The sequence below is a fragment of the Bradysia coprophila genome (genome assembly GCF_014529535.1).
Source record: "Bradysia coprophila strain Holo2 chromosome X unlocalized genomic scaffold, BU_Bcop_v1 contig_20, whole genome shotgun sequence".
In the NCBI taxonomy this organism is placed as follows: Eukaryota; Metazoa; Arthropoda; class Insecta; order Diptera; family Sciaridae; genus Bradysia; species Bradysia coprophila.
In genome coordinates this window covers 875,401-889,148 of record NW_023503307.1, presented here as the reverse complement: position 1 = coordinate 889,148, position 13,748 = coordinate 875,401, and the positions used below count along the sequence as shown (strand labels likewise).

Below are 13,748 nucleotides of genomic sequence, written 5' to 3'. Positions count from 1 at the left end.
GATAATCATTAAATCGGCGGACGATTTACATTTGAATTATCACGAATCATTGTCGTAAAAATTGTCATTTACTTAGGCACTTAGGCAGATGTAGAGTTGTACCTCAGATAAATTCAACTGGCAATTTAGAACGATATGTCATCCTGACTGTTCTAGGTTAGATTGTTATTTTGATTGACCGCAACGCATCAGCTACAAAAAGATCGTCAAGAAGGAATAAGAGTTGAGTGGAGAATGCCTAATCAAATGAATTTTTTCCCTCCCAACTTCTACAGCATAAAAGCATAGAATGGTTAAAACCAGGTTAAAATCAGCTGTAAATGTTTCCACCTAAATTGACTGATATAATGTGTTTCGTTTTGGGCCTTCCTATCTAATCGCGAATCCAGTGAAATCAAATATTATTCTCATGACCCATTGGTTAACAGTATGCTAAGCCGGATCATTAAAATTGACAGACTCGGATCAAATTAAAACAAATTGAATTAAAAATTCCATTGCCATACGACCAGCTATAGTGACGGCGCTATTTTATATTTATCTTCGATTTCTACTCAACTTTACAATTCCAATTTTTTCAAAATAATTTTTGCCGCAGAATGATTCTGTTTTTTCAAAAGTTTCTTGTGTGCAGCCGCACTCGTTTTCAACAATGCGCAAGTGTCCTCTGTTCCATTTTCGAATGCATTCAGAAACAAAAACGACGCTCGATTCAGGGTGAACCATAATTGAACCTGCGGAAATCGATAAGAAAACTTTGTTTACTCCCGATGACAGAAGAACAAGAAACCAATTACCGTTTCAGGTGTCATTTTTTTGACTAATGCAGCACTGAATGTTGCCTGATTCTGCTCTTTCTTCTCTTTGTCGCCTTTTAAGATTTTCTTTAAGACGATGTGTAGACCAGCGTGTTCAACTCCATATGTTGTCGGTTCTGCTTGAGCTGCTGGAGCCTACAGTTAGGAGCAAAGAATCGTTGTAACAAAATTCGAATCAAAGCAAACATTTTCACTTACCGCTTCGGCCAAAGGATTAATGATCACTTTCTTCTTGTTTATCTTTTTCTTATCCTTCTCCTCCTTTTCCTCTTTTGCCTTATCATCTGCCTGTTGTTCCGACTCCTTTTCAGCAACTTTCCATTCCACGTCGCAAACTACGTCCGCCAAACCATCGAAAGCTAATTTCAATGCATCGCCTTTACTATTTTTCAAAATAGCCGCTGTAGCTAGAGCAGTATGACCGCCACGCAACCAAAATGTTGGATTTTTTGCAATTGCTTCGCACAACGGTTGTTCGACAGCCTCGAATAGCTCTGTGCGTCGAACGATCTTGTCTTTTTTGCTGAACTTTAATCCTTCCTCTAAGAATTCAGTGATTTTCGGATGAAACAATGTGGTGTCAGCAGGCGACACGAACCATTCGATGATCTAAACGAAGAGAAAATGGAAAGAATGAAATTCCAAAATGACGAAACTCGACAATCCAATTCCAACCTTCTTTCCCCATTCATTGGACGCAATGTATTCAATTTGGGTGAAGATAATGTCAAATACCGCCTTTTTCAGTGCCTTTGTATCGTCCATCGAGTTAATTATTGCCAGGATCAATACATGTCCGTGTTCGTGGACGCACAGCTTAATTAAATGTTCCTTGAGACTTTTCACAATGGCCTGCAAAAATAAAAATTGAAATCCAAATTCAATCAGCTGGCACTACCGTCCAGTCAATGCTTACCCGTCGATCCTTAACGATTGAATTCCAAAAGCAAATCATCGATGACCGGACACCATCTTTCGTGCTCGCAAGAGATGGAATGAAAGGTGAATAGGCAGTTATCATTTCCGTACGATCTTCGTCATTGCATTCATTTAGATAGTCCACCAGCACCGAGTGAACGAGACTGTTGTCCACCAATTTCTTGTTCACAACGTGATTCAGGGTCGCTTTAACGGAATTCAAAATTGCCAATTTCAAGTGAGGAGCTTCCTTGTAGGTGTCAGCTATGCATTTCACGGAGCTGTCTTTGGACTGAAAATTAACAGTTTAAGAAGATGCCTCAGACGGAACAGAAACTCATCGACTCAGAAGCTCACCTTCTTGTACAAGTCACCGTAGAATTCCTGTCGCAGATTGGCTTTCTGTTGACTGCTGGCCCATGAAATGTAAATGTTATCCAAAATAGCCGACGAATGTTGATGGTTGATCATTTTGACGACATTTCCGTACATTGCATCGATAATTTTCTGCTTAATGTCGGGCGTACCATATTTTACCATACGAGAAACGCAGAAATGGGCATATTTCGAGGTGGACATTTGCACAATGATTGGAATCAAATTCTAAAATTCGACAAATTTCTCTTTAAAAATCGTTGGAGATTTTTTGTCTTTGCGGGACATACCTCGGAGATTTCACGCTTGATTTCAGCTGGAGCGAATTTCAACAGACATTGTACCACTCGAGCTGTGTCATGAGCCAAAACTAATTTCTGGTAATTCTGCTCTCCCTTCAACAAGGTGTGCAACTCTTTCGCCAAGACATTCCGATCCGGTGTCTCTTTGCTAATATACGAAATCAATTAAAAAAGGTTTGTTTATGGACACCGCATCTAAATCGACGTCGATTCGTGGTAAGCTTACCATTTCAATTTTTCATAAATTTTCTTTCCTTGTACGGTCAATTCGAATAAATCCTTCGTCTGTTTCCGCTTCAATTTCAACTCCTTTTTGTCTTTTTTCAATTGGTTCCAGTCTTTCTTTTCCGGAACAGCGGACTCGATTGAAGGCTTATTGCCGAACTTTTTGTCCTTTTGAAATTTTGGATTTCCCTTCTTAAACGTACCAGATGCCCCGAATTTCTTTGCTGCAGCAACAAAAGAGAAAATTTTAAAATCTGTGTCTGCAGAAGCTACAACAATCCACCAAAAACAACATGATGTATATGGTGATCGACTCACCACCGGGTTTGGTAAAAGGTTTCTTTTGTCCTTGCGTGGAATTGCTTTTATCAAATTTGACTCTCTTTTCAGCTGGTGACTCCGGCTTCACATCGGATGATCGTTTATTTTTGATAGCCATAACTGGTTAATTAATATTAAGATTGCGAAAATCTATTTCTTTCGATTACTGTTGACAGTAAAACTTATGGGGTTATGTTTGATATATGTCAAGATTGACACACCATCCCATGTGCGCTGAGAGATAATGCGTTCACATTTTTGTATGGGCTGATGGGCTTTCAGGAAGGGCTTGAAGTGAACGGTTTTTTCCGATGCATTGTAGGACAGTCTTTCGCAATAATGTGGTAAACGGTAAACCAAATACATATCTTGTCTCAATTTTTAAATTTGCCGTTTGTGCGAAAAACGTAACAAAATAGTTATTAACGTATCTTGACCTTGACCTTGCAACATACGAGCTGGTGCCTGTGCACGATCCCAGAGAGCATGAACGTGTAAACATTTACAGTGGACGGACCTCACTTAGTTTACCCTTAATTACTCACAGTCGATGTCAGTCATCCATAGCTTGGTGTTTGTGACAAAAACAGCGCTGGGGCGCCACTCGTCATGCAGTGCACTTATGACTAACAACAATCACCGTCGCTTGACAAAGTGTTCGGACTGACTACTAAATGTCGATTGTCAATATTTACAATTACCTTTGAGCTTGACCTTAATGCTTAGTTTCCTCTTACCAAAAAAAGTACTCCGTGTGAGAGATAAAATTGAATTTTTTCAATTTTTCTTTGTTTATTTGACAGCTTGCTCTCTCACGGCGCTCTAACGGCTCTCTCACGGAGTACTTTTTTTAAGTGGAATGGGCACTTAACAAGTCACACTACATACAAACCATTTAGTCAATTCCATTCACTGAATCATTATTTTCCATGTACACATAATTTGTAGATTGACATTGCTAGCATATGGGGGAATTTTTCTTGACCCAGTATGATGCGCTTCAACCGATGGTATCTTTTTCTGGTAAATTGGATTCGCGACTACCCCAACAAGACAATAATCCAACCTCCAGTTGTTGCAGTGATTGTATCATCAGCGGAAATCGGTTGCATAAGCACACAAGAGGACCTCCAACAGTCTGACAAGAGTCGTGGACCTCCAACGGTCTCTCATTCCCTCGAACGTGCTGCTCAGCTCGTGCATGGGTTTAAAATTTCTGCATTATGTGATCCAAATCCGGATTTCTTCCTCATCCCAGCCTTTATCCATTCGTTTAAAATTTATTGTTGAAGGAATTTTATGAATTTTAAATTATTTTTATGGAGCAGAAAATTTTTGCGACCATTCGCATTGGCAGCCTACTCAACCAAAAAAATAAGTGTTTACGTATCTGTTGTATGTTTTAGGCAATTTAACCAAGCCTGTAAACTGGGGGAGGTCACGCAGATCGCCATTTTATTAGATACGCGGGAACACACCACTTCTGATGATATAAAAAAGATTCACCGCATATTGAATTTTTGTATGAAATTTGCCATTTTATCATCAACTGTGGTGTGTCACCCGCGTATCTGTATCTTCGTGACCTCCCCATGTTTATAGCCTTGGCCCGAACCAAGGTAAATATAGTGAGGAGGTAATGCCATTCAGACGCGTGGCCTAGCACATAAGTTCAATGCCAATGACATCTTTTTTTTTTTAAATGGTTGACTACGTTTTACTTGTATTTCACAAAAATATTTTCGCTATCGCACAACAGATGGCCAAACTTTCTATTCCACTTTTTGCTTTCAACGAAAGGATGAGATTGTATCGAACTTTCGTGCCACCGCACATCTGATTCGGTTATATATGGCATTACCTCCTCACTATATTTACCTTGGCCCGAACGACGTGAACAGATGTGTATTCAACTTTTCATGCTGAGTACCTAAATTACAAGAAAAATTCCGAAATTTATACCCAAAGCATGAAAAAATGGAATGAAAAGTATCAATCATGTCAAGGAGCAGCGTAACAACCAAAATTAGTCTGTGTTCAACTGATAGAACATAGCCCTAACATACCAAAGGAATACCCCGTTCCACGTAGCTCAGCTGTCGTTTTCATCAGTTCATTGAAGTATGGAACGCATTTAAATATTTCTTATTTTCAAGTAAAGACTTTATAAGCAATTCATCAGGAGGCCAAAAAGGTATAGATGGTAAAATAAAAGTAAAAGCGAAAGTATCAGAGCAAGAAAGTGAAATTTTTTAACGGTCTTTTTTCAATCAAAGAGAACGCTTGAACGCGTTACGTTCATCATTTTCTTGTTAACCCATGACTTTCAATGAAAGTAAATAGATAGGTATCGCCAAACGTTCAAATTTGTTCTAGCCGGAGCACATACGGATTTGCATGGCGCCACCTCAAACGAACTCATTTCTAGTGCAAATTTCCACTAGAAATGAGTTCGTTTGAGGTGGCGCCATGCAAATCCGTATGTGCTCCGACTTGTATGGACTGGCCATGTATACTTATCTACTTTCATTGATGACTTTCAGTCAAGGGAATAACTGAATTTTCAAACAAATTGAAAACATGATTCAGTAAGAGAAAAACAAGTGATGATTCGTCTTCCATTTTTATGAATTTATATTTTATATCCGAACTTTGGGTAACATATTATGGTCTTTAATTGAACCACGACGGAATTTACATTGAGTTTTTAAGAAATTATTTTAATAGACTGCATTTCCCGCCTCTCCTTGGTGATATTGAGGCGATAATAAAGAAATTTTCAAAGAAAATGCCTTGAAACTATTTGATCAGGTGGTGCTAACGCGAACAATTTTTTATTTGCGTCAAAACATTTATTTAAATTGAGTCGAAATTTATTCAACTGCCAAACAAAACTAGCTGAACCATCATATAGACATATACACTTATTGTTGATTAGAATTCTCACCAATTTTTAGTATAAAAGGGCCAAAAAAGCTCACGAATCCATCAGTTTTTTTGATTTAATTGTTACAGTGATAATTTATTTTGAGCAAAATGAAGTTCTTCTCGGTTTTCATCATATTTTCAATTTTCTTAATTGTTGTAAGTTTTGCAAGAATTTCTTAACTAAATTGTCTGACTAATCTGGTGTTATTATTTAGTATACCAGCGCTGCTAGACTCAGCACCAATGACCTTCTAGATAAATTTAAGGAAATGACGTTGATTGAACTGGATGATTTCGTTAAGGGATTCGAAGATAATTTCGAAGTTTCAGTCAATACAGTATAATTCATCCCTATAACCTGCTTGCTAGAGTGTCAAAATGACTTTTTTCTTTAAATTTGTCTGCTCTGAATCAATTAAATAAACTTTGTAAAACGGAAAATCGCATTTTATTTAATTTTCTAACTCTAACTTTTTATCAAGGTAGATTGGGCGCAGGTAATGTCATAACCGAATAACCGTTCGAGGCTACAAAAGGACAAAATATGTCTTCCGGCTTGAAAAACGTGGTCATACCTTTACTTGTCTATATCTATAGTTTCATTGCACCGATTTTGTTAATCTGTCTTCCAATCTATAGATTAAGGAACTTGTTTATGTATTTTGCGTTGACAAGTCGCCACTGGTTTCTTGTAGGTTTTGATGAAAAAAGACTTTACCTATCACAAAGTAAAGACCTTAAAGAACATATGTTTGACAGTGCCATGTGAGCAGCATAGAGAAACTTAATTTCATACCCCACCGAAACCCCGTGCCACCATCTGTTCCAAGTGCAACAATGAAATGTCGAATTACCAAACAAATTCTGTTTACAAAATGTTCGTAAAAGCGTTGAGGCTATGGCTCAGTGGATGAAAATTAAAATTTAAATGCACTTGAACTTGGAACAGATTCCCTCTTAGAAAAAAACTGTTCTGTTTTGCCTCTGTTTAGCTAGGCCACGTCAATTTTCTATTGTTCAAAGTGTAAACGGGAGAACAGAGTGCTTTTTTCGTAAGTGGAAATCAAGCATTAAGGTGGCCTCATCCGTTTTCATTCCGTTTTGCCTCTGTGACAGTTTTCATTTGAAACAATATTCTCTATTGTATGAAATGCCAACTGTCATGTACACAAAAAAAATTCCATGAGAGAGCGAGCTGTCAAGAAAACAAAGCAAAAATTCAATTTTGTCTTTCACACGGAGTACTTTTTTGGTAAGTGGAATTCAAGACTTAATCTATTGGTTGCTTTTACGTTTTGGTGTCGGTTCGGTATCGTTAGATAAATATTCAAATTGAACGAATAAATTTCTGCATTCGCAAGCCCGAAAGGCCCGAAATTATCATATAATGTGACGTGGATTGTCAACGGCGGACTTTTTACGTGTTGTGTGTTTATATGCCTGGACATTTTGACAGTTTGATATTTTATTTATGATTTGTTGCACACACTAAAAAAAACGTTTTTTTCTGCAAAAAGCCATAAAGAAAGCCAACTGAAAGCAATTCGAAAATGTTCGACATAACAGACACCCAAAGTAAGTTTTCACATCAGATGTATCGGTTGCATTTCTAATTTATTTCATGAAATTAATTCAGAAATCGGTGTCGGATTGGCTGGATTCGGAATAGCTTTCCTATTTCTTGGAGTTTTGTTATTGTTTGACAAAGGCTTGCTGGCAATTGGCAATGTACGCTTGTATTATGATTTAGACAAAAGTGCAAACGTTACTAAATGCTGAGCATAATTCTTACTTTTCAGATATTATTCATCTGTGGATTAGCCTGTGTGATTGGTCTAGAACGAACGTTTCGGTTCTTCTTCCAACGGCATAAAGTAAAAGCGTCCATTGCTTTCTTCGGTGGAATAACTGTAGTACTCATAGGCTATCCGTTAATTGGCATGATCATTGAGTCATATGGATTTTTCCTCTTGTTTAGGTAATTTACCAGTTTACATGAACTTGGACTATGCACACAATGTACACAAACTGTGTTCCAGTTCAAGATTTGAAGTTACTTTTCCTAAAAATATTTGTTTTGACTAAATATCTCTTTCCATCAGTGGTTTCTTCCCGGTAGCAATCAATTTTCTGCGGAGGGTGCCGATATTAGGAAGATTTTTAAATATGCCGGGTATTAGTAGGGTATGTAATGGAAACAATTTTTCTAAAGTTTTTGGTTTTTCTAATTTGTTTTGTTTGTTTTTAAATCAGATTGTGGACAAATTGGCTGGAGATACGAATCGTACGACGGTATGATAGATTTAATAAATTTGTATTTTAAGTATAGTTTCATGTAATTGTGGAAAAAGGAGAGACGAAAGAGTCATAAGGTTTTGTTTTTCTTATGTTTAAATAGTTTTTTCCCCTATATGAAAATCCTCTTGTGTACATAACACGTCTGTACATTGTGTATTTGATAAAATATTGCCTAAGTGCTGATGAATAAAATGAACTTTCATTTTTTTGAACGGGACATTTGAATATATTTTTTCGTTTATATTTGGGGCAGACATTTACGGCTTTCTACTACCACCATCCAATTATTACATACATATTACCATTCTAACATCGTGTTGAGCTTCGCACAATTTGTTTGTCCGCATTATACAATTTTGCTATCTTTTTTTGTTACTTTTTTTTTGCAGGACGATCTACTGTAATCGCTTGATTGAAGGGGAAAATGGACAGAGCAAAAAATTCGTCTGAGATTATTAAATTTCAATTAAACATTCCTGTTGACTGTATTGACCGTTAATTAAATCAATTTTTATTTTCAAATATTCAAAATGCAGTTCTTCATTTCAGTAAATAAAATTAGAATTCCAGATCGTGAATGAATCGGTCTCGTTACCGATTAGATATTTTCGATGTTGTAATTAGTGAAAGAATTCTGCTCAAAAGAGCGCAGCCAGTTGTTTTGATTTGTTATCACAAATTCTTACACTCAGCTCAGAAATAGACAAATTATTAACTGATGCTAGGGAAGAATTCAGTTCAACCTAGCTGATAACCTAAGTTGCTATGTGGTGTTTTCGTTCTGCAAATAAATTTGTAATCAGACGAAAATTTTCTGAAATTTTTAATTTTTTTAGTTAACGTAGTTAGTTGCTACACGCTTTTCGACATTCTCATCTGACGCACCGTTTAGTCCTAGTCAAATTTTCGTGCCTTTTCTTTTAGTTATTTGCCCACTATTGTTCACCTTGCTAACGGAATTTAACAAAATATGTCCAAAAATCCTGCTATGACAAAATCTTAGTTTTTACAAATAATTAAGGTGATCACAACATATAACCGAAGGTAAGGACAGATGTTCGTAATTGTAAAGGAAGAGCTGATCGAGTATCTACGTTTAACAAGAAACCAATGTCTTAGGTAAGTTCTTATTGAAGATTGGCCTAAGGTGAAACTACGCAAGCAAACTTTGCCCCACCGACGTATTATTTCCTTCTATTGACGCACTATTTCATTCTATTGGTCAACGATAGGAAATAGCACCTGTCCCAGTATTTGCTCACGTAGTTTTCCCCTTTCGAGATTGCCCATAAGGCTCATGTCACTCTGTCACTCAGTATAAGGGTGGTCCACATTTGTATGAAAAACATTTTTGAGTCAAGTTGTTAGTTCCCCCTGGGACATCTTCACTCAAAAGTCTTATCATGTTGGTTGCTTTTTTTGGACTTCAGCGCATAAATTGAAATAATTTCAGAATAAGAAAAAACATTTGATGATGGGCCAATTTGAAGCTAATTTTTTGAAGTCAGTTTTGTATTGGGGACAATTTCGTTTGTGATTGTATGCTAGTTTAACAATCGACCTTTTTTCCAATTTTTTTTATGCCTATCTTCGTTTCTCGTCGTCGTCACGAGCTTTCAGAATCACTAGAGGACATACAAAAATCAAACAAATCACATTACTCCAGTGCCGCCTTTACCATATGGGTTAAATGGGCAAATGCCCGTGGCGCCCGAAGTGGAGCAGAAGAAAATGGCGCCCGAGGTCCTTAAAAAAAATTTAGCTTTACTAAATTGGCGCCTATTTTTCCAATTGCCCGATGGCGTCCAAAGGCTAAAAGCGGCACTGCATTACTCATTAAGTTAATAATTTAATTGTGGAAATTGTTGATAAAGACAGAGGACCAGGCTTACAAGTATTGATATGTTATATGGTCGAAAGGCCTGTTTCTTGATCAATAAACAAACAAAACATGGCTTATTATTTTAATGCGTTCTTCTTGTCGTAAATGTACACTGTTTTGTTTTCTTACTTCTATAGATATTTGGTGTGGAATGACTTAGTTTTACGTACCTTCGTCAGAAATAATAATTGGTAGAATAGACACTGAAATCTGCCCGATGTCGATTTCCATTTGAAATGGGTCATTTCACGCATCACACTGTCACTTTGCTAACCTCTTCATTTAATCGTTACATCTTAGGGTAAAACGTCTGTTCATTTATTACATCGACAACATCAACAATGTTGATTCAACATTAAACCGAAATGAATGCATAAGCTGGATTCTGTTATATGCGATGAGGAGAATAAATTGGGCAATTAAGTGAATATAAAATTACTTGGTTGACAAGAAATACGCTTTGATTTCGAAAACTTTTCTTTTTTATCTTTTGTGGTATAGTGCGCGCGCTGCGCATTTAAAAAAACGACAATTAAAAAAACCGTTTCTTGCAATGTAAAAGATTAATTCATTGCATTACCGGTTTTTAGGTTAATAAAATTAAGCATTTCATCAAATCGATAATTAAATCTAAGAAATATGGCGGTTTCACAGTCACTTTTAGCGTAAAGGTTTGAAATCACTTCTTCGTTTCACTGAGACAGATATACTGGGTGACATTTCTAATTTTAACCTAATTTCTCAGGGATAGGCCTGACATCAGCCACTATCGATAGGGTTCGTATTTGAGATGAGGTCATAATCCAGATCGGATCGGGTGGTATTTTCATATTTCATTTATCAAATTTACACCAAAATTCGATAGATTTCAGTAAATTTGTTAAATGAATTTACCAGTATCGACCACATTTTTCAATAATAATCATTTTAACTAGAATCATTTGTGTTTTCACTCGGTTCGGCATACGCGTTGCACTCACACCCAGAGTGAAATAAATTTTATAATGCACGCTAAAGGCGCTTTAACCTTGGTCTATGGATAATAATTTCCTCTTTAGCCAACGCACTTGAGTACTGAAACCGGACAGTGTATCAAACAACTTTTTGCACTGTAAAAACAAATTTTGAACAATTATTCATACAAAATAGAACTCTATTTGGAAGCTGTCGCTCGAAGCAATTTTGCTTGAAGTGCGTTGCTTTAGCTCATGAAATGATATCACGCTCATGTTAACCATCACAATACTGTCGTTAGGCACTGTATACTAACGCTCTAAGGACGAATCGGATTTTGCAGTTAGAGAAAATAAGTTAATCACTGGAGCTATTTTGATAGTCTTTGTTTGACCGACTCTCTCTCCATGGAAGATTTATAAAAATTGGCAACAGACCTGACCATAAAAAGTCAAAATTTTCGATCTGTTCTTTCGAACAGTTGAATTTAAGCGTTTCCATTGGACAGTAGCAACAAATGTGGTGCAGGCATTAAATCAAACGGTTTGTTGTTAATGGTTGTTTCGATGTTGTTTACTGGTTTCAACAACAAACCTGAGTCGCGATTTTGATGATACGATTTGTAAATAACAACATCATCCCAACATTCGTATTACGGGTGAACAGTATATTCCACAAAAAAAATCAACAAAATTATTTAAGTGAAACAAAATGTTGACTTACATAAACGAGCGCTTTATCGATCGGTAAACGTCTACAGATTTTCTATAAAAGTAACCCTTCCACGATTCCTGTTTTCTATCCGTTGCCGGTAAATTTCTTTGATTTTGAAGTTCCAATCTTATTTGCTTCACTTCATTGCCTAACGTACTATTCAATTCGTTTATTTCGCCAACGATAACCGATTTCACCTGACCGATTTCATTGCTAACCACGGAAATTTCGCTGTGAAATGTGTCTTTAAGCATTGTGTAATTGTTGTTTCGGTAATGGTAGCTAAGCATTGTGGCCAGTACTCCTAACATAGTTCCTGCGGGCAAATGAAAATGAATTCAACGTTAGGACGTCGATTTACCATTGTTCATACCAATGATCGATGCAATAACCGACCAGTACTTAGTGGTCGTTGCATAGACTTGCTCCTTTTCATGGGACAATTTCACAGCGGCCGTTAAATGAGTGAATAATTCACGTTCAAAGCTTTCGGCCCATTTGAATTTTTCTGTGATATCAGTGTCGGTGGCTCGAAGCTATAGTTTAGAAAGGATTTGCGAAAATAATTTTTTGTCTTTGGACAGTCAAAATTTACCTGTAAGTCACGTTTAATCAGTTCCAAATATCTGTCGTTACGAGGCGTATTCATTATGTCGTCATGAACAGCTTCCAATTGACTTTTGATATCCGATAGTTTGCTCTGAAGCATTCGGCGATTTTCTTGAGCTTCTAATAGTTTTTCCTGAAAGAAAATAGAGTGGAAAATTTTGGGTTCAGAACGATTTTGAAAAGTTGCATCTACTGATGATATTGACGCGATAATGTTGACCTTAACGACGAAATAGTGAACCATTATTCCCTATAATGTAGTATGCTAATTGCTAATTTACCCGTCGAATAAAACTAAGATCAATTTGAGAAAAGTGAATTGAACGAATGTACGAGCGTATGGGAATGAGCTTTGCGCATATATTTTTTTAAAATAAACATCAGAGATAAGGCGATTAGGTAAACTGCTGCATGATTATGAACGAAGAAAAAATAAGAAGACACGTCAATCGTTCCTAAAATTACATCAACAAAACCGAATTCACCCTCGACACTGCATCCCTTAATAACAATATCTCCTAGGATATGCGCCCTAAGAACTCATTTACATCTGAAACTTCTACAAAACTTATTTTCAAAGGAAACCAGAGCTGAATCTCACCTGTAAATCCATTACTTTCATGTGCGCTTGTCTGACTTCATCCTGCAATAAACAAATTGATCCTTTAGAATCTGAAAGCAAATACATCGACAGTTTGTCAGCATAACATGTACCATGTGGAAGACTCTTTCGTAGAACGTATACGCATTCGTCCACTTATTTTGTAAAACTATTGCCGAACGTTCCTTGTATTCCTTGAAGTCCAAATTTTTGATGACATTCAGTTTACTTAAAACTTTTGTTGGTGGTTCCTTTTCGATTTTTGGAATTTCCCTTTTCTCAGTGCAAAAAAACTTTGTATTTGTGGGATGAACATGTTTTAAATGGAATGATGCTAATGACACTGAATGCGTATGGTGGACGATGTATACTTTTTTTAACATATTTTGTCGAGAGACGTAATCCACTGTTTTGATTTTTCAAAAATATTAGTTAATACCGTTCAACCTAACCTTTCATTACTCAAATCCGTCAAAATATTCATCATTCAACATTCGTTCATGATGAATTTGAAAGAGGTGGGTAGACCGGTAAACAAACATCAGCTGTTCTGTCCGGTTTTTTTTTCTTCCTGAGGAAACTCAGTCATTCAGTATGTGTACTTGATTTAATAATAATATTTAATAATTAAGAAAAATCTATCAAATTCAAGATTCGTATAATGAGTTAGAGCTGTTTGCTCCGATCAGGTTCACGTCGATTCGATTTATTTCGGGTTGACCTAAACCTGAATAAAAGATTTCCGGTCCAGGTTGAAACTGAGCCTGACCTGTTTGGGATCTCTTTTGGTCTTACTTCAGGTT

General features: G+C 36.6%; 3 protein-coding genes and 1 long non-coding RNA gene across 4 annotated transcripts; 2 read left to right on the top strand and 2 right to left on the bottom strand.

The window, feature by feature from the left end:
• Nucleotides 1–485: 485 nt before the first annotated feature.
• On the bottom strand, nt 486–3,187 carry LOC119068762 (protein penguin). The gene is made up of 9 exons (XM_037172498.1): nt 2,957–3,187; nt 2,640–2,862; nt 2,402–2,561; nt 2,094–2,339; nt 1,735–2,028; nt 1,494–1,670; nt 1,017–1,427; nt 798–953; nt 486–734 (listed from the first exon to the last, which is right to left on the bottom strand). Exons 1-9 carry the CDS (start codon nt 3,075–3,077, stop codon nt 561–563), a joined length of 1,962 nt encoding a protein of 653 aa, XP_037028393.1. The 5' UTR covers nt 3,078–3,187; the 3' UTR covers nt 486–560.
• Nucleotides 3,188–5,876: 2,689 nt separating this feature from the next.
• LOC119068761 lies at nt 5,877–6,322 on the top strand. Its single transcript, XR_005086219.1, has 2 exons — nt 5,877–6,043; nt 6,103–6,322. It is a non-coding gene; the product is annotated as an uncharacterized LOC119068761 (long non-coding RNA).
• A 968-nt stretch (nt 6,323–7,290) lies between these two features.
• LOC119068760 (vesicle transport protein GOT1B) lies at nt 7,291–8,711 on the top strand. The gene is made up of 6 exons (XM_037172497.1): nt 7,291–7,462; nt 7,524–7,615; nt 7,687–7,865; nt 7,990–8,071; nt 8,141–8,179; nt 8,575–8,711. Exons 1-6 carry the CDS (start codon nt 7,438–7,440, stop codon nt 8,587–8,589), a joined length of 432 nt encoding a protein of 143 aa, XP_037028392.1. The 5' UTR covers nt 7,291–7,437; the 3' UTR covers nt 8,590–8,711.
• Nucleotides 8,712–11,667: 2,956 nt separating this feature from the next.
• On the bottom strand, nt 11,668–13,446 carry LOC119068759 (mitochondrial potassium channel-like). The gene is made up of 5 exons (XM_037172496.1): nt 13,059–13,446; nt 12,946–12,987; nt 12,331–12,477; nt 12,109–12,271; nt 11,668–12,051 (listed from the first exon to the last, which is right to left on the bottom strand). The coding sequence occupies exons 1-5, from the start codon at nt 13,326–13,328 to the stop codon at nt 11,741–11,743; spliced, it is 933 nt and encodes a 310-aa protein (XP_037028391.1). The 5' UTR covers nt 13,329–13,446; the 3' UTR covers nt 11,668–11,740.
• Between the last annotated feature and the right edge of the window lie 302 nt (nt 13,447–13,748).

What these genes read in the sequence shown, in the direction of transcription:
- LOC119068762 (XM_037172498.1), bottom strand. Translation starts at nt 3,077, where the DNA reads ATGGCTATCAAAAATAAACGATCATCCGATGTGAAGCCGGAGTCACCA. An exon ending in ACCTTTTACCAAACCCGGTG is followed by an intron (nt 2,863 to 2,956) that starts GTGAGTCGATCA and finishes TTGTTGCTGCAG; the next exon opens with CAAAGAAATTCGGGGCATCT. An exon ending in TCAAGCGTGAAATCTCCGAG is followed by an intron (nt 2,340 to 2,401) that starts GTATGTCCCGCA and finishes GTCGAATTTTAG; the next exon opens with AATTTGATTCCAATCATTGT.
- LOC119068759 (XM_037172496.1), bottom strand. Translation starts at nt 13,328, where the DNA reads ATGTTAAAAAAAGTATACATCGTCCACCATACGCATTCAGTGTCATTA. An exon ending in TGAAAGTAATGGATTTACAG is followed by an intron (nt 12,478 to 12,945) that starts GTGAGATTCAGC and finishes ATTTTCTTTCAG; the next exon opens with GAAAAACTATTAGAAGCTCA. An exon ending in GGTTATTGCATCGATCATTG is followed by an intron (nt 12,052 to 12,108) that starts GTATGAACAATG and finishes ATTTGCCCGCAG; the next exon opens with GAACTATGTTAGGAGTACTG.
- LOC119068760 (XM_037172497.1), top strand. Translation starts at nt 7,438, where the DNA reads ATGTTCGACATAACAGACACCCAAA. An exon ending in CGACATAACAGACACCCAAA is followed by an intron (nt 7,463 to 7,523) that starts GTAAGTTTTCAC and finishes AAATTAATTCAG; the next exon opens with AAATCGGTGTCGGATTGGCT. An exon ending in ATATGCCGGGTATTAGTAGG is followed by an intron (nt 8,072 to 8,140) that starts GTATGTAATGGA and finishes TTTTTAAATCAG; the next exon opens with ATTGTGGACAAATTGGCTGG.